The sequence below is a fragment of the Babylonia areolata genome, chromosome 1 (genome assembly GCF_041734735.1).
Source record: "Babylonia areolata isolate BAREFJ2019XMU chromosome 1, ASM4173473v1, whole genome shotgun sequence".
Classification (NCBI taxonomy): domain Eukaryota; kingdom Metazoa; phylum Mollusca; class Gastropoda; order Neogastropoda; family Buccinidae; genus Babylonia; species Babylonia areolata.
Window position 1 is genome coordinate 3,473,210 of NC_134876.1, and position 22,500 is coordinate 3,495,709.

The following is a 22,500-nucleotide window of genomic DNA, read 5'->3' on the forward strand; positions in this document are numbered from 1 at the left end:
ACTGGCGGAATCGTTGCAATTCCATCTTTAAATCTATTCCATTTGGGTTTGTCTACGTTCAACTGATTTAATGCAGTTTGTAATTTTCAACCATGGACCTGTTAAAACTTACCCTTTTTAGGTGACTTAAATTAAGATTATAAAGTCATCTTAAATAATCATTTTATAATCATTAGAAAGTAGGTGTTGAGCTGTTTCTTTTGCGACCAATCCGACGTAAATCAGTTCAGGAATCATTTAGAAATCTATCACTGAATACCTTGCAACAAACACAATTCTAATAAAATTTAATCCAATCTGAGCGGATTTGCTTCGCAGCATATGCAGGTGTCACTGCAGTTCACTTAACTTGCATAAATAGCCACAGCTGGTGATGACTATGTAAAAACACTGCTGTTCGAATGTGTGGTCAGTTTCCCAGAGAGGGAAGTAGACAGGGGGATATAACAGATCGATTGATGATGCACACCCTCACTCACTTGCTCTCTCCTCACACCAATAGCAGGGCCACGTGGAGTGGTTTTTATAGAGTGTTTACTTTTACTTAACAATACAACACACACACTAAGTAGTTCACCCAACTTAGCAAAAGCAACACACAACCTTACATAAAACAGCACACACTGCCTACTTCAAGTACTTCCTAAAAGCAGCACACAGTAAAACGTTCATCCTGCACCTAAAGCAGGACCTACAAGCAGCACACCTGGAACACAAACACACAACCAAAACCCAAGTCAGGTAAAATCTCAAAATAACCTGACATCACTGACATGAAAGGCCTATACCCTCTCAGCACCTTTCATGACATGTCCACCAGTATGCACTCCTCTCACACATAGAGTTATGTGAGGAATTACAAGCTTCATCAAGCTTACCTGCCACCAACAGTGACATACCATACTGTGTATAAAACATATCACTGACCAATACAACCCTATATTCCAACTCATGTTACGCATCATACTTATAATAAAACTGTGTGTTACCATGACCAAATGAATCTCCTCTTTGCCTTCACAAAGTGTCTCACTGACACAAGTACACGTATGAAAATCATTACTTTAGACAGATCTCTGGTAAACAGTAATGTGCAACAACATAGCACTGACCCTCAGTGCTCTCCTTATTAATCAGCTCATCATCCACATTACAATGTGCTTTTCCACTTTGTCTGAACAAAGTAAACCACTGACACACAGCACAACTCTTACACATGTTACCACAACTACCAACAAATCAAACAAGTGTTCCACAACACTTGCTGTTACCCCCATGTGCACACACACATGAAAAACCCTCAACACACACTGACAATGTGTTAGCCTATAGATCTGTTCATTTGACATTTAACTGATGCCAACTGATATACAAAACAAGTAAGTAATATATCCAAAATACATTAAAACCCACATTAAGTGTAGCAAAACCAAACTACTCTACACACCTGCTGCACACATACCATCTCCATGGCTTCTCATCTTTTGGTGCTTTCATTATTTCCACAGTTGGTCAACAACTGACAATACACTGACATATCTCTGCACTATCATTGATGCAAGAAATCAGAACAAAATATCTATAACCAAATAGAAAAGGGGGTGGGGGGTGGGGGGGAGTGGACTCAAAAGATATAGGCCAGTACTACTTCCCTCTGTGGGTAGCTTTCATGATTAACACATTAACCCCTTTTCTTTCCACAAGCCACAAGTTCAACTTAAAGAAAACTGGCTGTTCACTGACAAAAATCATTGTTCCCAGCAAAACCTGTGTATCAACAAAGCATAAAACCATTAAAAGTCATGTACTCATGAGGGGGAGGGGGGATAACTGGTCACTTTTCCACCTGGGGCCAGAGCCTGTACTCAGGGTTCAAAGAGCATTGTGGTGAATTTTGCTGTGGGTTAAAAATACAAAGTCATTGTTGTCCATTCTGGAGGGATCTGGATGACTAGTCACTTTTCCACCTGGGGCCAGAGCCTGTACTCAGGGTCCAAAGAGCATTTTGCTGTGGGTTATAAATGCAAAGTGTCGCACACACAGTGTGTGTTGTCCCAATGGCCAGTGCCATCGCTGTAAGTACTGTCTGTAAAATGTGCTGATGATTTGTAATTTGTATTCTTCAACACAGTACTTGTGTTCATATGAAACTCTCCTATATGGCTCACTTCAGTATAATGTTACATTGATAACTGATTCATTTGAGTCACTTTGACACAGTATGAGCTTTACTTAAATCTATACTGCCAGTGTACGTTCACAAAACCAGCTTAGCTTTAACCACTTTATCTACACTGTTTAAATGTATTAGAAATGTCATTTGATGTCAGTGTTTGGTTTTCACACATATGCATTATCTTATGTTGTTGCTTATGCCAAACTGAGAGGTAGTCTTTCCATGTAATATGTATACATCATTACATGTGCTTTCTATCCACTTGCATTCCTGACACGTTCTTGTTCATCTATTCAGGCATTGTCTTCTCTTATTTCTTCTTCTCCTCTTCTTCTTATCTCTTGATATTGTAAATAAAACAACAGAAAAACCCTTTTGTGACTGGCCTGCTATGTGTCCCCGGGCCTGTGCGTGGATATTTTCAATCCTTTAATTCAGTAAATCATCAGTAAATCTTTTGTACCGTCCCCTTTAATATATACCACTTGGGTACACGGCTAAACACACACACACACACACACACACACACACACACACACACACACACACACACACACACACACACATATATATATGTGTGTGTGTGTGTGTGTGTGTGTCTGTGTTTCAGTTTCAGTTTCAGTAGCTCAAGGAGGCGTCACTGCGTTCGGACAAATCCATATACGCTACACCACATCTGCCAAGCAAGCAGATGCCTGACCAGCAGCGTAACCCAACGCGCTTAGTCAAGCCTTTAGAAACAAGAGAGGCAAGGCCTTCAAGACTCACTTGTGATACACTTTAAAAAAAAATCCAAGCTTTTTATGTATTGAGTGTAATTTCAAAATGTAATGTTTAAGATGAGAAAGATCAGTTTAAAGCAAATTAAGTCCCCTAGCATTACAGAGTAATTTCCTTTTTTTTACCTCTGCACCAAAACGTTTGCAAAATAAAACTTCCATGCTTAGCAAAAGAAGTTCCTGTTTGAACAAAAAATGATAATAATGACTGCTCTAGCTGTTGGGTCAGAATATCAGATCAAAGTGCCAAGTTTAGAGAATACAAAAAATATAAATATAAGAGTAAATGCAGTTTCCATATAATTAGGCTTCATTCTTTATTTCATTGTGCCCATCCCAGATGTGCAATATTGTTTTAAACAAAATGACAAGAAAGAACTGAATTTTTCTTATTTTTATGCCAAATTTGGTGTCAACTGACAAAGTAGTTGCAGAGAAAATGTCAATGTTAAAGTTTACCACGGACACACAAACACACAGACACACACAGACAACCGAACACCGGGTTAAAACATAGACTCACTTTGTTTACACAAGTGAGTAAAAAAAAAAAGAAAAGAAAAAGGTGAATGAATAATAGATAAGCTTACATAAAAAAAAAAATGTGTCTGTGTGTGTGAGACAGAGAGACAGAGAGAGAGAGAGAGAGAGAGAGAGAGAGCGGCATATTTTGCTGCATCCATCTTTCACGCACTTTCGATTGTATTTAAGAGAAACACCACGCCCTTCGAACAAGGACTGAATTACACAACACTGTGTGTGTGTGTGTGTGTGTGTGTGTGTGTGTGTGTGTGTGTGTGCGCGTGCGCGCGCGTGTGTTCTGAAGGATAATGAAAGCATGTTCGGTGGGTGGATGGGTGTTCACTGAAAGTGTGTGTGTTTGGTGTTGTGTTGTGTTGTGTTGTGTTGTGTTGTGTTGTGTGTGTGTGTGCGCGTGTGTGTGAGTGCGAGTGTGTTGCATGTGTTTGTGTGTGTGTGTGTGTGTGTGTGTGTGTGTGTGTGTGTGTGTTGTGTATTGTGTGTGTGTGTGCGCGCGCGTGCGCGCGTTTGTGTGTGTGTGTGTGTGTGTGTGTTTGCATACGTACGTGCGTGTGCAAAGAACATTTTCCATACAACCGAGTCCATATTTTCAAGTCGACATAGGCAAGTGGCAAGAGGAAGAAAGAAAGAAAGAAAGAAAGAAAGAAGGAAAGAAAGAAAAATAAAATAGATAAAGAGGATATTCTTTTTGTCTTTTTAATTATTATTATTTTCTTTGTTGTTGTTGTTGTCACAGGGACAAATTCGAAATCTAGGCAATGCTTTTATCCTCATATGGGCACGCGCACATGTGTGTGTGTGTGTGTGTGTGTGTGTGTGTGTGTGTGTGTGTGTGTGTGTGTGTGTGTGTGTGTGTGTGTGTGTGTGTGTAACGCCCAACTGCAACACTGCAGATTGCCCTGGTTGTCACACAGCACGTTTGTTCACTTGCTCCGATCAAAGTCACGCTCACCCATCCAGGCACTCGCAAATTCATGTGTGTGTGTGTGTGTGTGTGTGTGTGTGTGTGTGTGTGTGTGTATCTGCGTCTGTGTGTCTGTGTATCTGTGTGTAGTGTATGCATGTGTGTGTGCCTGTGCGTATCTTAAATTATTCTTACCGCCGCGCTTGTACTGTCAGTAAACTACCTCAATGCGAACTGAGATTTCTTTTCTCTGTCTTACAGCTGCCTTTTTAGACATCGCAACCGCAGTGACCTACTTGCTGATCCACAAAAACAGGTAGCCCACCGGGACATGAACGGTAGTCACCTTGTTGAGAAAGACTGTTCGTTGCTGTTTGTCTTGGTAACACTCTCTTGTTCTCAACCCAGTTGTTGTGCTCATCGTTTTTTTTGTTTGTTTGTTTTGTTTTGTTTTTTGAAGGTAGTAGCATGTAAAATATTCGTAAATGCTTGACAATTTATTTACTTATTATATCTGTATATCATGGTCTACATAGGGTAAGGCAGATAGGATCACGTATTTTCAGAGTTATCGGAAACGGCTGAAGGTAAGATTAAGGACAAGGTACAGTTTCCAAGCCTTTGCCCTATATTTATTTATAGGGGTAATTTCTTATTTTCGTGTCCTAAGATTTGGGGCCTATTTAAACAACAAAGTCTCGTTCATTGTTCAAGCGATATTATCAATAGTTGCTGTTGTCATCCATTTTCAGTGTGTTTTCGAAGGTTGTTATACTTTATTTTTGTCTTAAGAACAAATTCAATCGCTACACTTGTACGCCACCATCTAGCCAGATTCACAAAATCGTTAGAAATGATGTGTTGATTCAGTTTGCTCCAATGATTGAACAGCTATTTCCGTTTTTGAAACTATGCAACGACAACAACAACAACAACAACAACAACAACACACACACACACACACACACACACACACATTGTGGCGCTTTAGTCTCCAGGCATCGGTTCGTACGAGTTCATGATGTAGGTTATTTCGCGTCGTTTTAAACACAAGTCTTGATTGCAAAGGTGGTTCAAGTTACACGCTATACGTATCACTTCTCACGTGCCTATCTTGCAAAAGGCACGATTTGTTTTTTGGTCCTTCATCGTTCGTGGGCTGCAACTCCCACGTTCACACGAGTGTACACGAGTGGGCTTTTACGTGCATGACCGTTTTTACCTCGCCACGTTGGCTGCCATACTCCGTTTTCGGTTGTTTTTTTTGTGGTTTAATTATGTCCCAGAATTAATGAGACTTGAGTAGGAATTGACAGTATCTACGATGTTTGCCTACGTTTGACTGATTTTAGGCAATTTGCCATAATTTTCAGCTCCGAACTCGTTAAAAGGGCTCAGTTTCAGAGGCCTTAAATCAAATTTACGAATGCATCTTTTATCGTCATAACTTTCATTTTATGTTCATTAGAAAGGCTGTGCTGATCCATTTAGAGACCGGTGCAACAAAAATCGGCTTCAGGGATCATCGAGAACTCCGTCCCTGAACGTGTGCACAGAAACACAAATTATTATCCAAATAATCAGCTCAACAGTCTCGTTTTTGGAGTCTGTCCCACGGAGGTCCTTTCAGTGCAGTGCGCGTGGTGATGAACATAAACAGCTATACAACATCTGTCGGGCACAAACCCTAGCACGACACACTGACAAGCCCATACAACAAGCAAAACACGGCAATATCCACATTTTGTTCCCCACCTGAAGACGTAATGAGTACAGTGTTCACAACAAGACGTGGACGTTCACTCCGTCAGTCACCCAGAGAGTGGAGGGGAAGAAATTAATGTGGATTTTGCCCAAAACACAACCACCACAGCACAGTTTCAGTTTCAGTTTCAGTTGCTCAAGGAGGCGTCACTGCGTTCGGACAAACCATATACGCTACACCACATCTGCCACAGCACAACACAACACAACAAACGACCTCACGGAACAAACCAGACACAACAACCCCTCAAGAACAACAAACACCCACGGACCGTAGCACTAGTTGAGAGAAACTAACAAATAAGAAAATCCATGCGAGAGAATCAAAGAGCACTGATTCGAATCCCATAGTCGCCAGTGTTTGTTGCCCCTCCACTAGACCTTGAGTGGTGATCTGGACGCTAGTCATTCGGATGAGACGATAAACTGAGGTCCAGTGTGCAGCATGCACTTAGCACACGTGAAAGAACCCACGGCAACAAAAGGGTTGTTCCTGGCAAAATTCTGGAGAAAAATCCAATTCGATAGGAAAACAAAATTGCACGTTCTCTCTTGGGAGAGAGAAATCTATTGTGACAAAAAAAGAGCAATACAATACAACACAATACAATCATCTCGCTAAGATCGACAGGAAAAAACCCAGCAAAACAAGCAAAAACAAAAACGACCTGTCCAAGGCGACTCTGGTTTAATTCTGACTGGTAACTGTTGATCCCAACAGGCAGCAGGACTCTCCCCTCTCCTCCCTTCCCTCCGAGGATGTGGCCAACAGCTGTGACTTTGACCTGTCTGCTGACAGCGGCGTCCCTGGCGCAGGTGTCGGACTCGAAGAGAGTGGTCAGCATCCCCTTCCCGTTATGCAGTCACATCAAGTACTACACCCAGGTGGCACAGGTGCTGGCCTCCAGAGGTCACCGGGTCTGGGTTGCCATGCCAACGTACATGCTGGAAAAGCGCTACCTGGACACATCCGGTTTCACCCCCATTCCCTACGACTCCTTACCCGGCATGGAGCAAAATATCGAGGCATTGATAAACGCTGCCTACTTCGACAAGAAACCAGGTGACTTGCTATTGGCTTTACGGCTTTGCAGAGACATCTTTGACTCAATATTGAGAAATGATTCCTTCATCGCCGCCGTTGGGCAGACGAAGCCAGACCTGATCGTGATCGACAACCTCTCTCAGTTCTACGTGGTGAGCATCATCCCTTACAGGCTGGGAGTGCCCTTCGCTTTCCTGGGTGCCTTTTACAGTCCGCATTTAATGGGCGTGCCCTTTTCACCGGCCAGTACTCCTCATTTCCTGTTGCCGTACAGCGACACTATGACCTTCTTCCAAAGACTGTACACCACCGTCACCTACATCGTATTGACCATCATCGACCCGACTTTCCCTACCGAGGCCGTGTCCATGTATGCTCCAGAAATGCCCTACCTGCCTCTGAGTGCTTTGGTTGCTAAAACCGAGATCTTTCTTGTGGAAAGAGACCATGTACTGGACTATCCTCAACCCACGCTGCCCAATGTCAAACTGATTGGTGGGACAGCAACAGGACCCGCCAAGGTCCTGCCGCCTGAGTATCGATCCTTCATGGACAGTGGCAAAGAGGGGGTGGTGATTGTATCCTTTGGCAGCTACGTGCTCGGCCTTTCGAAGCACATTAGTGACAAGGTCCTGCAGGTTCTGCTGCAGCTGCCCATGAAGTCGATCTTCAGGTCTAACCTGACATCTCCAGATCCCACGAAGATCCTGACAGCACCATGGATACCTCAGAATGACCTGCTGGGCCATCCACACACCAAAGTGTTTGTCAGTCACTGTGGGCAGAACGGGCAGTACGAGGCCCTATACCACGCTGTTCCAATCGTGGCCATGCCTCTCTTCTATGACCAACACTACAACGCAGAACGTGTCCGAGTGAAAGGTTTTGCTGAGGTACTGGACCTTAAGGCATGCACAGCTGAAGAATTGATGTCCACCATTCTGACAGTTGCCAACGAACCAAGGTACAAACAGGCTGTTGCTAAACGTTCCCGTCTGTTCAGAGAGTTGTACGGAGTTCCCACGGAGACGGCAGCTTACTGGTTGGATCATGTGATGGAATATGGTGGTGACTATATGCGTTCTGCCGGACAACAAATGCCGTTCTATCAGTATGTGCTGCTGGATGTCTTCATCTTCATTCTGTGTGTGGCGGCACTGGTTGTTGTGGTGATCTACTGTCTGATAAGTGCCATCTCCAGACGCTTCCAGAAGAAGAAGTCAAAGGCAGAATGAATCATCATTTCTGGCATGTATTGTAGTTCAGTTTGTATTGACACATATACCTATTCATATTCTAAAATCAAACTTTGAGTACAGCAAATTATAAACCTGTGAAAACCCACAACAATGATAATATCCATACGCATAATTTTATACTAACTAGTTTTGCTTATTATGTGTTTGGCTTATTTGACATGCAGTTATTTTCAGCAAGAAGACCAATTAAATAATCGGAATATGTAAAAGCGTAATATAATGAATGCTTCTGTTTTTGTGTGTTATTATATATAAACAGTATTTTATTTGGAACATGTCACAATAGAACACAGATCTCGATGAACAGGACAACAAGAAAATAAATCTTATATAAAGTCCTGTCCTGATACATGTACATACTGAATATGTCGAGGGCAATGCAGAAATTCAAATTTTTGCTCTACTTCGTAGACTTCTGTCCTTCTCTTTCTTCCCAATCCCGAATCTCAATTCTCTCTCTCTCTCCCTCTCTCTCTCTCTCTCTCCCTCTCTCTCTCTCCCATCCCTCACGCACACACACACAGATGTCATCTACAATCGAACCGGAGCAAAAACGAGGACTCAAACCCCTAACACCCCCCCACCCCCTACCACGCCCACAACACCAACAAATCCAGTTACAAGGCTTTTAAAGAGATTTTTTGTGATCATTATATTTGAACCACACCCCCATCCCCACCCCCTTAACTCGCTCCATACGAACGGCGAAAGAGACGACGTTAACAGTGTTTCACCCCAATTACCATCATCAAAATATTGCAAGCGGAAGGCTCTTATACTGAAGAGGTGAATGTTGACAAAGAATACCACAATTCTGACGACGGAAGCTAAAGGTTGGGTCATTCAGACACCCACTGGACATCCGAGGGGTCTGTGTAGAGGAGAAGAGAGGACTGGCTGTACTGAGTGAGTTAAAAAACAAACAAACCCAAACAAGAACAAAACGAAACAAAACAAAAAAACAACAACAAAAAAACAAAAACAAAAACAAACAAACAAAACAGCAACAACAACAACAACAACAACAACAAAAAAAACAAACAACAACAACAACACCCCCCCCCCCCAACAAATCCAGTTCCTTTCACACACCATTCTGCTCCTTCACCAACTGACTTGTCCACGGCCACCCGGCACCACCGCATTCATCCGACTCCTGCCTACTCCTCTCCCCCATACCCCACTCCCCCCCGCACCCCCCCCCCCAACCCATCCCTCTCTTCCCGGTCAGCTAAACGTTCTTCCATCATCAGGAGCAAACAGAATGAGACTGCTTGTGCAGCAACGCTCCTGGATTAAAATAAAATCTGCATAACTTGCAACTGATCAACGAGACAGCGTGGCAGGGCAAAAAAGGGGAGGGAAGTGTTTTGACAAGAATTTGATGCATCATATGTGACGTTGCCCGGTGGGCTTGCAGCCATCTCACTGGAGAGAGCATGCAGCCATCTCACTGGAGAGAGCATGCAGCCATCTCACTGGAGAGAGCATGCAGCCATCTCACTGGAAAGAGCATGCAGCCATCTTACTGGAAAGAGCATGCAGCCATCTCACTGGAAAGAGCATGCAGCCATCTCACTGGAAAGAGTATGCAGCCATCTTACTGGAAAGAGCATGCAGCCATCTTACTGGAAAGAACATACAGCCATCTCACTGGAAAGAGCATGCAGCCATCTCACTGGAAAGAGCATGCAGCCATCTTACTTGAAAGAACATACAGCCATCTCACTGGAAAGAGCATGCAGCCATCTTACTGGAAAGAGCATGCAGCCATCTCACTGGAAAGAGCATGCAGCCATCTTACTGGAAAGAACATACAGCCATCTCACTGGAAAGAGCATGCAGCCATCTCACTGGAAAGAGCATGCAGCCATCTTACTGGAAAGAGCATGCAGCCATCTTACTGGAAAGAACATACAGCCATCTCACTGGAAAGAGCATGCAGCCATCTTACTGGAAAGAGCATGCAGCCATCTCACTGGAAAGAGCATGCAGCCATCTCACTGGAAAGAACATACAGCCATCTCACTGGAAAGAGCATGCAGCCATCTCACTGGAAAGAGCATACAGCCATCTCACTGGAAAGAGCATACAGCCATCTCACTGGAAAGAGCACGCAGCTTTCTCACCGGAAAGAGCATGCAGCCATCTCACTGGAAAGAACATACAGCCATCTCACCGGAAAGAACATACAGCCATCTCACTGGAAAGAGCATGCAGCCATCTCACTGGAAAGAGCATTCAGCCATCTCACTGGAAAGAGCATACAGCCATCTCACTGGAAAGAGCATGCAGCCATCTTACTGGAAAGAGCATGCAGCCATCTTACTGGAAAGAACATACAGCCATCTCACTGGAAAGAACATACAGCCATCTCACTGGAAAGAGCATGCAGCCATCTCACTGGAAAGAACATACAAAGCTTCCAGACCAGCGTCTCGACCATAGGCACTCAAATTAACTGGACCCGTCCGTAGCATCAGTATCAGTATCAGTAGCTCAAGGAGGCGTCACTGCGTTCGGACAAATCCATATATGCTACACCACATCTGCCAAGCAGATGCCTGACCAGCAGCGTAACCAACGCGCTTAGTCAGGCCTTGAGAGAGAGAAAAAAAAGGAAAAAAGTCCATGTGCTCCGTACGCGCAGTTTGCCATTTTGCGCATTTGTCCATGATGTTATGCGCAACTGTCCACATGCGGAACTGGGCTGTGGCCTGACCAAGGAGGCACAGAGAAAACAAAACATCCCACCCCGCCCCCTCCACACATCCCCACTTCTATTTTTCATTTATTTATTATATTTTTATTATTATTATTTAAAAAAAAAATTCTCAAGGCCTGACTAAGCGCGTTGGGTCACGCTGCTGGTCACACATCTTCTGCTGGGTCGGGTTCTAAATCATGGGTCATGGCGGGTCTCTTTACCACCTTCCTGTATCACACACGTGGGCTGGGAGAGGTGGGGATGTGTGGAGGGGGCGGGGTGGGATGTTTTGTTTTCTCTGTGCCTCGTTGGTCAGGCCACAGCCCAGTTCCGCATGTGGACAGTTGCGCACAATATCATGGACAAATGCGCAAAATGGCAAACTGCGCGAACGGAGCACACGGACAAATTGCTGCCTGTCAAGTGTTGCGAAGGTTCAGTTTTCTCAAGATTGAATTAAATGGGAATTGAAAGCCGCACATGGCCTCACCGATGAAGGCTGACGACCTTCTGGACAGGATACAATTGTTGTTGGTTGTCAACAAAATCCGTCGAAATGAATACTTGTCGACGCTAACACGACGAATCTATCTGCAAAGATCTGACATGGAAAAAAACTGACATGGGCTGTGAAAGTCAGATAGGAATTTGAGTGGGGGGAAAACAGCTGGAAACAAAATTAATTGTCTTCGTCGCAGCTTCCGAGCAACTGTGAACCCACTGTGAGCTCACGCTCATTTCATTTCATTATTATTATTATTATCATTATCATTAAAAAAAAAAATCAAACTAGTTTCACTATTTAATAAATCAAGTTCATGTGAGTAGCTTGGAGTGAGATTCCGTCAAGATCAGAAAATCCTATCAAGTTGACCGTCCTTGAAAATTGCGCAGGTGTCGTTTTGGCCATGCATGAAATATTTTTGGAATGATTGGTGTAGATGAAAATGGAAAATGCACGTTTCCATTGCTTGTCAGAGAGACAGAGACAGAGACAGAGAGCAAGAAATAAAAACAGGAATAGAGATAGAGAGCGAAAAAAAAGATGAAGAGAGAGAGAGAGAGAGAGCGAAGAGAGAGAGAGAGAGAGAGAGAGAGAGAGAGAGAGAGAGAGAGAGGGGGGAGAGAGACTGAAACTGTTTAATGTCATTAACATAAATGTCATAATAACATGGGGTTCACAATTTCACGGGTATTATCAAAGAAAAAGAAGCATTAAACACAAACAAAGAAAAGTCTCAGAGACTATTTCACACAAGCAGACAACAGTTTCTCAGCGTATATGCGAATCTCCATCTATGTTCATACAAAATAGGCCGACACCTTATCAAAAGTAATATAATCGTTACTGTTCAATAAGTATACCACCAGGCACATTAAGAAGAAATGAATAATCTGTGTGGATTATAAGCAGAATGTTTTCAAACTGAAATTTTTCTTGCTCTACTGGCTTCAGCAATGTATTTTGCCAAGGACCTAATTACTTCGTCATTATCAGCTATTAAAACATCAACCACGTTTTGCCTTCAGGCGCATTAAACAGTTTACACTTCTGTCTAATGGGTTCGTACGCTTCACACGCAAACATAAAGTGATATTCATCTTCGGTAGAATTTGTTTTGCATGCTGGGCACGTGTTGGTTTCTGCTGTGCCTGATATGAACCATTGAGAGAGAGAGAGAGAGAGAGAGAGAGAGAGAGAGAGAGAGAGAGAGACCGACCGACCGACCGACCGACCGACCGACCGACATACAGCTAGACAGATAGCTAGACAACCAGACAGAGAAGGAGAAACAGCAAAAAAAGACAGCCAGACAGACAGCCAGACAGACAGAGAGACAGACAGAGAGACGGACAGAGAGACAGAGAGACGGACAGAGAGACAGACAGAGAGACGGACAGAGAGACGGACAGAGAGACAGACAGAGAGACAGACAGAGAGACGGACAGAGAGACGGACAGAGAGACAGACAGAGAGACAGAGAGACAGACAGAGAGACAGACAGAGAGAGAGACAGACAGAGAGACAGAGAGAGAGACGGACAGAGAGACGGACAGAGAGACAGACAGAGAGACGGACAGAGAGACAGACAGAGAGAGAGACAGAGAGAGAGACAGACAGAGAGACAGACAGAGAGACGGACAGAGAGACAGACAGAGAGACGGACATAGAGACAGACAGAGAGACAGACAGAGAGACGGACAGAGAGACAGACAGAGAGACGGACAGAGAGACGGACAGAGAGACAGAGAGAGAGACAGACAGAGAGACGGACAGAGAGACAGAGAGAGAGACGGACAGAGAGACGGACAGAGAGACAGAGAGAGACAGACAGAGAGACGGACAGAGAGACAGAGAGAGAGACGGACAGAGAGAGGCAGAACCAGACACGAAGAAAGAAGCAGCCAGACCAACCAACAGAACCCCACAGCAGTCACACAGACATACAGCCACACAGTATCTTCTGATCTTTCTCCCTCTTCCCTTCCTTCCTTACTTCTTTCCTCTCTCTCTCTCTCTCACAACGTCCCGTCCTTCTTGCATAATTTAGCAAAAACATTCGTACAAGTATACAAAAACTTTATAATTTCTTAAAAAGACAACACGGAGAAAGGGTGCTGGCTCATGTCTGATACAGGGCAACCAGCGTCAGGCATGGGTCAGGTGTGAGTTTGAAGTGCTGTGTTCCATCGTCAGCAAACTTCAGGACTCAACCATGATTGTTGACGATTCACCCAGCGCCGTCCCTCCGGCATTGCTGCCAATGGGGGGGCAGTGATTCTTCAGAGGACTGTAATGATCAACGTTAACTGTCAGTCACTAACAGCACATGCACTGACCTAGGACCAGCTGTCAGTGACACCAACACCAACTCCGCGGCAGACAGCCCCATGACTACATCTGGTGACGGCACTGACATCCTACCTGTTCCAGTGTGTGTCAGTGCTGTCTCTCCACTGGACGACACCCATCAGGACCTCCGGACCCCCGACTGTCCCTCCCACCCCATGACATACAGTGACCAGCACCAGGATGTTGAGGTGCAGCAGACAGACACTGAAACAACAACCCCCTGCGTGGACAGCCACCCCTCTGCCCCCACACAGGAGGACACTGCTGACCAGCCTCCAGACTGTCCCCCCCACCCCCTGACTGACAGTGACCAGCACCAGGATGTTGAGGTGCAGCAGACAGACACTGAAACAACAACACTCTGCGTGGACAGCCACCCCTCTGCCCCCACACAGGAGGACACTGCTGACCAGCCTCCAGACACACCCAGCACTGAATATCCGTCAGCGTGTGTGTCACAGTCACCACTGTCATTGCCAACGGAAGATGGAACTGACACCAATCCAGAGATCACCCCGACACCCCAAGGTGACAACGACACCACCGATGTCAGTGCTCCCATTGACAGTAAAGCCCAAAGGAACACAGATGACAGCGTGTGTGTGCAGTGTCTGCAGTTTGTCAGTGCTCCCATTGACAGTAAAGCCCAAAGGAACACAGATGACAGCGTGTGTGTGCAGTGTCTGCAGTTTGTCAGTGCTCCCATTGACAGTAAAGCCCAAAGGAACACAGATGACAGCGTGTGTGTGCAGTGTCTGCAGTTTGTCAGTGAACCAATGTGCAGGTCATGCATCAAGGACCTAGATGCAGACATCAAATCCCACATTGACCACAAACTGAAAGTAATAACGCAAAGAATACAGTAAAAAACTGACAGTCTGCAAGAAGAATGTAATGTCTTGCGCGGTCTACTTCAAGACCAAACTAAATTGATTAATAGCATATCTGACCGCCCAAAACCCATAATTAAATCAAAGAATGACTGCAGAGGAATGACAACTAAAAGATCATCCACTGAAGAACAATCTGATTGTACCCCGTCAAAGGCAATCAAGCCAAAAATATATGCTGATGTTTATATGGCCAACACAAGTGTTGCAGTTGATACAGATGATTGTCAGGCAGTTAGTGTGGCTCCGCCTGTAGCTGACACTGGCACTGTCACAACGGACAACACAGAAAGGTCGACATCAGAAAACAAACTCAAAATCAATAACAAAAGTGACCCTGCCCTAAAGAACAAGCTACGCTTCCCCGCCCAAGGAAAACTTATCAATTTTCTTATAGGAAACGAGCGATGACGTAGCGTTCCTGTGAAAGCGGAGCGATGTCCGCCATGATGACAATGCGATGAGAAGAGGTCGGCGTTTCCGGTCCTTTCGTTTCGTTTCTCTGTCAGTCGAATTTATTATTTGAGTGTGGAAGAACACAGAGCGAAGGACAATATAGCGTCAGTCAGTTAGTTGGACACAGAGGCTAGATCGAGCGCGTTATTTGGTTTTGATCCATGCGATTCAAAGCAATGAGAATGAGTCGCATTCCATCGCGATCGTGTGTTCGGCGTGAGCGTTTACACATTTGAGCAGTTCATGTGCTCCACTGAAAGTCTGGAAGCGCACATGCAGTACACCGTTAGCTGGGTACAGGATCTACGATAACACAGTCAGGGCAAACGGAAGACTAAGAATCAAACCAGATCTCTCTCTCCTGCCTGTCTTCTCCGAATGTCACTTGTCCCTTCAGCAGCCATTGGCTCTGAGAGTCCCTGTAAGTTTCTTTGTGTGCTGTCTTTAAGACTGACATGATCACTGGTGGGGATTGTACTCGGCTGACTTATTTTCATCTAAATCATGTGGAAAAACCCCCCAAAAAACAAAACAAAAAAAACAAACAAAACAACAACAACGAAAAAACAAAACAAAACAAAACAAAAAAAAAACCCCAGCCAACAACAACAAATGTTGTTTGTTTTGTTTTTATTTTTATTTTTCCAATTCAAGAGTAAGTCAATAAATGGCCATGACAGCTAGGGAGGAAAATGCTGCTTTGAAATTTTTGCTCTTTGTTTTTATGTATTGTCTCATGTACACATGTGAGCATGTGTGAGCATATCTATTTCTGTGCCAGTCAGTCTGTATGGGTGTGTGTATGTGTGTGTGTGTGTGTGTGCGATTTCGCACTGACATATCTTTACATCTTTCTCTCTCTCTCTTTGTGTGTGTGTGTGTGTGTGTGTGTGTGTGTGTGTGTGTGTGTGTGTGTGTGTGTGCATGCAAGTTATGCACTCCTAAAGGCTAAATGAGAAACCACTTTTGCCATGTGCAGTAAAGGATAAAATCAGACAATAATGATGCCCAGTCATTACATAGCTGGGTTGGCTGAGATCTGAACCCCTAGTGGGGAACTACTACAGAAGCAGCTGTAAAGCTCGGGGAACAGGCTAGTCACATGAGTACCATCTTACTGCATGATTCCAGTGACACTTATTTTACCCAAGCCAAGAATAGACCTTTATGCATACTCAGGCACGCACTGCTGGAACAATCTCCCCAAATACCTCAAAGAACCCTTTTCCACCACAATATTCAAAGAGAAACTTGGACAGTACATGCGTGCCGAAAGCCAGACCGAAAAATCTGGTATAATATTGTCATTGACAATCCTTACAAACTATGTCGAAATGCGTCAATCAGTTGATAACGTATCACGCCATAGAATATTGTTCTCAAAGATCTGAATGTGTTCTCCTTACAGTGAACATAAACTAACGAAAACAAACTGTTGTCTGGTCATGTCTACGATTCTATATACTCACATGTATTACAAATTGTGAACCATCCTCACTCAACTCTTTTTTCGTTTTCTTTTTTTTTCTTTTTGATTTCGCACTGACATATCTTTACATCTGTGTGTGTGTGTGTGTGTGTGTGTGTGTGTGTGTGTGTGTGTGTGTGTGTGTGTGTGTGTGTGTGTGTGTGTGTGTGTGCTCTCTCTCTCTCTCTTTCTCTCTCTTTTTCTCCCTTCCCCCAACATAATGTGTCCATCTGTCCATATCCCTATTACCCGTCTCCTTATTTGCTATCTTTTATGTCTCTCACATCTGTGTTTTTAGATTTTATCATTACTTTTCTGTGTCAAATTCACTCGAATCATTCATGTGTAGCATCCACGCTAGGGTTTTGTTGTTGTTTTTTCCCTTAATGTGTGTGTGTGTGTGTGTGTGTGTGTGTGTGTGTGTGTGTGTGTGTGTGTGTGTGTGTGTGTGTGTGTGTAGTGTGTTACTCGCTTTGTTTCGTACAGATGTGAGTGATGCTGTGTCTCGCAGTTTGACGCGGTGTAATTCTTGTACATTATACATGTAGTTTGTATAACTACGTTTATATGCGTGTGTGTTTGTGTGTCTCTTAGAAGAACGGCAGATGTGTAAGTCGGCCAAAGTGCTAATATCTTCACCGTTGGAAAATAAAGATTCATTCATTCATTCCCTTCCCCCCTCACTCCGCTTCTCCTTCTTGCGCTCTCTCCTGTTTCACACCCTTTCTTCTTCTTCCCTTCCCTGCCTCCCTCCCTCCCTCTCTTCTTCCGTCCTCCCTCCCTCCCTCCCCTTCTTTTCTCATTCAACCACCCCCCCTCCCTTCCCTCCTTCCCTCCCTCAATCCGTCCCTCTTCTTGCTCTCCCTCCAGCCTGATTTTCTTCCTCCGTCCCTCCCTTCTTCCTTCCTCCGTCCTTCCCTTCCTCCGTCCTTCCCTTCTTCCTTCCTCCGTCCCTCCCTCCGTCCTTCCCTTCTTCCTTCCTCCGTCCTTCCCTTCTTCCTTCCTCCGTCCCTCCCTCCGTCCTTCCCTTCTTCCTTCCTCCGTCCCTCCCTTCTTCCTTCCTCCCCTTCTTCCTTCCTCCGTCCCTCCCTTCTTTCTTCCTCCCTCCGTCCTTCCCTTCTTCTTTCCTTCCCCCCTCCCTTCTTCCTTCCTCCGTCCTTCCCTTCTTCCTTCCTTCCCTTCTTCCTTCCTCCGTCCCTCCCTTCTTCTTTCCTCCCCCCCCCTTCTTCCTTCCTCCGTCCCTCCCTTCTTCTTTCCTTCCCTTCTTCCTTCCTCCGTCCTTCCCTTCTTCCTTCCTCCGTCCTTCCCTTCTTCCTTCCTCCGTCCTTCCCTTCTTCCTTCCTCCCCTTCTTCCTTCCTCCCCTTCTTCCTTCCTCCGTCCCTCCCTTCTTTCTTCCTTCCTCCGTCCCTCCCTTCTTCCTTCCTCCGTCCTTCCCTTCTTCCTTCCTTCCCTTCTTCCTTCCTCCGTCCCTCCCTTCTTCTTTCCTTCCCCCCTCCTTCTTCTTCCTCGTCCCTCCCTTCTTCTTTCCTTCCCCCCTCCCTTCTTCCTTCCTCCGTCCCTCCCTTCTTCTTTCCTTCCCCCCTCCCTCCGTCCTTCCCTTCTTCCTTCCTCCGTCCCTCCCTCCGTCCTTCCCTTCTTCCTTCCTCCGTCCTTCCCTTCTTCCTTCCTCCGTCCCTCCCTTCTTCCTTCCTTCCCTTCTTCCTTCCACCGTCCTTCACTTTCTTTTTCCCTCCGTCCTTCCCTTCTTCCTTCCTCCGTCCCTCCCTACTTCCTTCCTCCGTCCTTCCCTTTCTTCCTTCCTCCGTCCTTCCCTTCTTCCTTCCTCCGTCCTTCCCTTCTTCCTTCCTCCGTCCTTCCCTTTCTTCCTTCCTCCATCCCCCCCTTCTTTCTTCCTCCGTCCTTCCCTTTCTTCCTTCCTCCGTCCCTCCCTTCTTCCTTCCTTCCCTTCTTTCTTCCTCCGTCTTTCCCTTTCTTCCTTCCTCCGTCCCCCCCTTCTTCCTTCCTCCGTCCTTCCCTTCTTCCTTCCTCCGTCCTTCCCTTTCTTCCTTCCTCCGTCCCCCCCTTCTTCCTTCTTCCGTCCCTTTCTTTCATCCGTCCCTCCCTTCTTCCTTCCTCCCCTCCCCCCACCCCCTTAATCCATCAACCCTTTCTTCTTGCTCTCCCTTCTCCCTCCCTCCTACCTACCCCCCCCCCCCCCCTTTCTTTTTACTTCCTTCTTTTGTAGCAGTTATTCTTGTGGTGTTTTTAAAGAAAAAAGAAAAGAAAAGAAAAAGACAAGTATATGAATAAGCCTGAAAGAAAAGACAATCTGTTTCGAATTGCTGGAAGCAGAAAGATGAAGTGTTTTGAACTGAACTGAACTGAACTGGATTGAATTCCTTACCTGCCCAGAGAGGTTGACGGCTCTCCTCCCTCTATTCTTTTCTCTCCACCCCCCCCCACACCCTTCCCCTATCGTCCGTCCTTCCCTCCTTCCTCCCTGCCTTCCATCCTCCCTTCCTCTTCCTTCCTTCTGTTCTTCACTCCTTCCTTCTGACCTGCCCAGCACCTAACGGGGATGATGACGGTTTTCCTACCTCCCTCCCTCCCTCCCTTTTATCCACCCTTCCTTCCTTCCTTTCTTCCTCCATCCCTCCCTTCCGTACTTCCCCCTCCCCACCCCATTATTTCCTTCCATTCCAGCCCCGCACCTCAAAGGGGGGGGGGGCGTGGGTACGGCTCTCCTTCCTTTCTTCCCTTTCCTTCCTTTCTTTTTTCTTTCTTTCTTCCCTCTTCCTTCCTTCCTTTCTTTATTCCCCTTCCTTTCTTCCCCTTCCTTCCTTCCTTTCTTCCCACTTCCTTCCTTCCCTCCTTCCTTCCTTCCCCTTCCTTCTTTTCCCTTCCTTCCTTTCTTCCTTCCCCTTCCTTTCTTCCCCTTCCTTCCTCCTTCCTTCCTTCCTTTCTGCTTTCCTTCCTTCCTTACCTGCCTAGCACTCTTCGGGGAGGGTGATGGCTCTCCTTCTACACTCTCTTCCTCCCTCCCTCCTCTTCTTCCTTCCTTCCTTTCTTGCTTGTCCAGCACCTCACGGGGGAAGTTGACGTCTCTCTCCCCTCCCTTCCATCCTACCTCCCTCTGTCCCCCCCCCTTTCCCCCCTCCATTCCTTCCTTCCTTCCTTCCTCCCTCCCTTCCTTCCTCACCTGCCCAGCACCTCTCGGGGAAGTTGATGTCTCTCCTCCCTCCCTTCTTCCCTTCCTTCAATCCTTCCTCCCTCCTTCCCTTCTTCCATTCCTTCCATCCTCCCTCCCTCCCTTCCTTTTATCTTCCCTCCCTCCTTCCTTCGTCCCTTCCCCCCTACCTTCCTTCCGTATTCCTCCCCCTCCCTCCTTCCCTCCCTCACCCCTCTCTCCCTTCCTTTCTCCATTTCTTCCTTCCTTCCTCCCTTACCTGCCCAGCACGTCCCGGGGAGGATGGCGGCTCATCTCCCTCCCACCCTCCTTCCTTCCATCCTTCCTTCCTTTTTTTCCTTCCTTCCTTCTCCCTCCCACCCTCCTTCCTTCCATCCTTCCTTCCTTTTTCCTTCCTTCTTCCTTCCCCCCCACCCTCCTTCCTTCCATCCTTCCTTCCTTTTTTTCCTTCCTTCCTCCCTCCCACCCTCCTTCCTCCCTCCCACCCTCCTTCCTTCCATCCTTCCTTCCTTTTTTTCCTTCCTTCCTTCCTTCCTCCCTCCCACCCTCCTTCCTTCCTTCCTCCCTCCCACCCTCCTTCCTCCCTCCTCCTTTTCCTTCCTTCCTCCTCCTCCCTCCCACCCTCCTTCCTTCCTTCCTCCCTCACCCTCCTTCCTTCATCCTTTTTCCTTTTTCCTTCCTTCCTTCCTCCCTCCCACCCTCCCACCCTCCTTCCTTCCTTCCTCCCTCCCACCCTCCTTCCTTCCATCCTTCTTTCCTTTTTTTTCCTTCCTTCCCTTTCCTCCTCCACCCTCCCCCTCCTTCCTCCCTCCCACCCTCCTTCCCTCCTTCCTCCCTCCCCCCCTCCTTCCTTCCTTCCTCCCCACCCTCCTTCCTTCCTTCCTTCCTTTTTTTCCTTCCTTCCTTCCTTCCTTCCTTACCTGCCCACCACCTCTCGGGGAGGGTGACGGCTCTCATCCCTCCCTCACACCCTCCTTCCTTCCATCCATCTTTCCTTTTTTTCCCTTCCTTCCTTCCATCCATCCTTCCTATTTTTTCCCTTCCTTCCTTCCTTCCTTCCTTACCTGCCCAGCACCTCTCGGGGAGGGTGACGGCTCTCCTCCCACCGGATCTCATCCTCCAGCTCCGTCTCCAGCTTCTCCGTGTCGCCCAGGCCATTGATGCTGGCAATCTTCAGCGTCTGGGCCGCTAGCACCTGTAGGGATGGGAGGTGGAACCAAGTTATTATTATTATTATTATTATTATTATTAGTAGTAGTAGTAGTAGTAGTAGTAGTAGCAGCAGTGGTATTATTATTCTTATTCTTCTTATTATTAAGCTCCCTGATAACCTCCGTCATTCTGATTCCCTCGCATCTTTTAAATCTCGTCTCAAAACTCACCTTTTCCCTCAGCAGTAAGTTCAATTGTGGCAGGTCCACTTCCTTTGCGTTAGCTGTGCTTGACTATGTATGTGTACATAACTATATGCATGTATATGAATGTGTATTGTGTGTGCGTGTGTTTATGTAAGTTTGTGCCTGCCTATGTGTGCGTATGTGTTAGGGTAGCTGTTAGATACACATGTATGTTAAAATGTATGTATGCAGCGTGTGTGTGTGTGTGTGTGTGTGTGTGTGTGTGTGTGTGTGTGTGTGTGTGTGTGTGTGTGTGTGTAGTCACATTTTGGTGTGTGTATGTAACATAGATATAATGTTTTATGTTAACAAAAGCGTTTTTGTAAAGCACCTAGAGCAGATTTCTGGATAGTGTACTGTATAAATATCCATTATTATTATTATTATTATTATTATTACCATTCTTCTTCTTCTTAATAGTAGTAAAAGTAGTAGTAGTAGTGGTATCACTATTATTATCATTCTTCTTCTTCTTCTTGATATTAGTATCATCATTATCATCATCATCATCACTATTCTTCTTCTCCTTCTTCTTATCATCATTATCATCATCATTATCATTTATTAATTTTCTTCTTCTTCTTCTTCTTCTTCTTATCTTTAGTAGTAGTCGTAGTAGCAGTAGTAGTAGTAGTAGTAGTAGTAGTAGTATGCGAGGCTGAGGTCAGAGAGAGAGAGAGAGAGAGAGAGAGAGAGAGAGAGAGAGAGACAGAGACAGAGACAGAGAGAGAGACACAGAGACAGAGACAGAGAGACAGACAGAAAGAGACACAGAGAGAGAGAGAGAGAGAGAGAGAGAGAGAGGGAGACAGAAAGAGAAAGAGATGGAGACACACACACACACACACACACACACACACACACACACACACACACACACACACACACACAGATAGAGAGACAGAGACAGAGAGACAGAAAGAGACGCAGAGAGAGAGAGAGAGAGAGAGAGAGAGAGAGAGAGAGAAGAGGCAGAGAGAGAGAGAGAGAGAGAGAGAGAGAGAGACAGAAAGAGAAAGAGAGAGATGGAGACACACACACACACACACACACGCACACACACACACACACAGAGATAGAGATAGAGAGACAGA

General features: G+C 45.7%; 2 protein-coding genes across 11 annotated transcripts in view; one reads left to right on the forward strand and one right to left on the reverse strand.

Annotated features, from left to right (window-relative positions):
• The window catches only part of LOC143297814 (uncharacterized), a 213,081-nt gene that overhangs the window by 54,993 nt on the left and 135,588 nt on the right, over positions 1–22,500 (reverse strand). For all 10 annotated transcript variants that reach the window (XM_076610614.1, XM_076610362.1, XM_076611028.1 and 7 more), the window contains one exon: positions 21,074–21,204. In XM_076610614.1, the coding sequence (XP_076466729.1) occupies positions 21,074–21,204 (131 nt within the window). The remainder of the gene's footprint in view (positions 1–21,073; positions 21,205–22,500) is intronic.
• LOC143290395 (UDP-glucuronosyltransferase 2A2-like) lies at positions 6,923–8,543 on the forward strand. Its single transcript, XM_076599797.1, has one exon. The coding sequence runs from the start codon at positions 6,923–6,925 to the stop codon at positions 8,441–8,443; it is 1,521 nt and encodes a 506-aa protein (XP_076455912.1). The 3' UTR covers positions 8,444–8,543.

What these genes read in the sequence shown, in the direction of transcription:
- LOC143290395 (XM_076599797.1), top strand. Translation starts at nt 6,923, where the DNA reads ATGTGGCCAACAGCTGTGACTTTGACCTGTCTGCTGACAGCGGCGTCC.